Here is a 1,698-nt window from a genome sequence, read left to right as displayed (position 1 = left end):
CCACCCACCTTCGCCTCCAGGGCAACTTTAACGTCGGGCTTGAGACCAGCGCTGCATGATGTGACCGCGCGAAGCGTACCGCAGAAAACAGGGTATGCTACAGCCGGAAGGAATCCCTGATTGTATGTAAATGTGTGTTTGATTAATGTGCTTGCGTTTGTGGGTGGTTTTGTGTACTTTTGTTTGTGTGTTGGTGTGTACGAATGTGTTTGATCGTCTTTTTTGAACATGATTTCGCGAGGATGCCTTGAATAGAGAATGCGACTGATTATTTTCAAATATTCGAAAAAGGCACACGTAGATTTCGTTTATACCACAAGATATGCAAGAAGCTTAAACATGCACCTAATCTCTACCACACATGCGAGTGTATACATTATACATACATCCATACACATTTACCTTCCATATACCTTCCAAACATGCACGAGTTAAATTCGACGGTAGCTTCTGAGAGCGGCGAGTACAAGAGAAAGCTCAGGGACACGCATGTGTACAATCTCCTCAGAAATGGACTCATCCATATATGAGAATACACTACTATGTATGTGTTTTAACACTACTATGTTTGTGTTGGGGTTAACGTACCGTATGGGGCGCAGTGAGCACAAGGGATAGTCCGAAGATGTGCACACGGGCTCCCTCCCAGGAGGCAGCAGCGTTTACATATGTACTGAAGCCATCCAGTGCAAACGAATCGAACACGAGCCAAAGAGTAGCAGATTTATCCGCCGGAGGTTCTGATTGGTGCGAGGTTAGACGTATGAGTGTGAGTGTACGGTGAGTCAATGAAATGATCTTCGAGTTCGTACTCAGTGACGTTTGCTAATGTGAAACGAGCCCCACTAAAGAATACGGATACAACCATCCTACAGTGTAGAGGGACATTTAAATACACTGAACTTCGTGTACATAGGCGTGTGCCATGAAATGTCTATCTCAGTATAACAACAAGCCTTCCATGGTCTAACGCGTTCCCATCAAAACATAACTCACAGCGATTGAACACTCTTGATTCTACACGACTCAGTTGTAGGAATACCATATTACCGATTGAAACTTTCCACTAACATTCCTGGATTATACACGAGTTGCGGTTGTGCTATAAAATAAGATCAGCGCCGTTCATACTTATCAACGAGCTATCAAGATATATGCAAGGAAAGAAGATACTATGTCCATACAAATGTATATATCCCTATATATCCCTATATATCCCTATATATCCCTATATATATATATATATATATATANATAATAATATATATATATATATATAAGAAGAAGGTACCGACGTACATATATATATATATATATATATATATATGTTATATGTGTATATACATTCCAATATATATATATATATATATATATATATATATATTATGTATACACAAATTACCTCCGAGATACTGTAAAAATCTGTGTTGGAGAGCATGCGTCAACGGATGTTGTAGTATGATGCTTCCAATGGGTAGGTCCTGTTTGAGCAATCGCCGAAACAGCACTGCGCAAAACATCCAGCAGATCTCTTTTATTTAAGACTTTGTATACTCCTACATAGGAAGGAGACATGTGTATATGAATCATAAACGGGATGCTATAAAGTATAAACGAAATGTAGTCAGTGAATCCTGGCGGAGGTATGGAAAAGTATGATGGTTTAGTCATCTATTAGGTATATTACTATAAGTATAC

The 1,698-nt window shown here is 39.2% G+C and overlaps 1 protein-coding gene across 2 annotated transcripts in view; it reads right to left on the bottom strand.

Annotated features, from left to right (window-relative positions):
* SARC_08371 overlaps positions 1-1,520 on the bottom strand; it is a gene marked incomplete at both ends in the record, with an annotated part of 10,716 nt that extends 9,196 nt beyond the window's left edge. For both annotated transcript variants that reach the window (XM_014297650.1, XM_014297649.1), the window contains 3 exons: positions 9-116; positions 589-740; positions 1,403-1,520. In XM_014297650.1, coding sequence (XP_014153125.1) covers positions 9-116; positions 589-740; positions 1,403-1,520 — 378 coding nt within the window. The remainder of the gene's footprint in view (positions 1-8; positions 117-588; positions 741-1,402) is intronic.
* Between the last annotated feature and the right edge of the window lie 178 nt (positions 1,521-1,698).

Source organism: Sphaeroforma arctica (assembly GCF_001186125.1).
Source record: "Sphaeroforma arctica JP610 unplaced genomic scaffold supercont1.748, whole genome shotgun sequence".
NCBI lineage: Eukaryota > Ichthyosporea > Ichthyophonida > Sphaeroforma > Sphaeroforma arctica.
The sequence above is the reverse complement of the archived record's forward strand: the minus strand, read 5'-3'. Positions and strand labels throughout refer to the sequence as shown.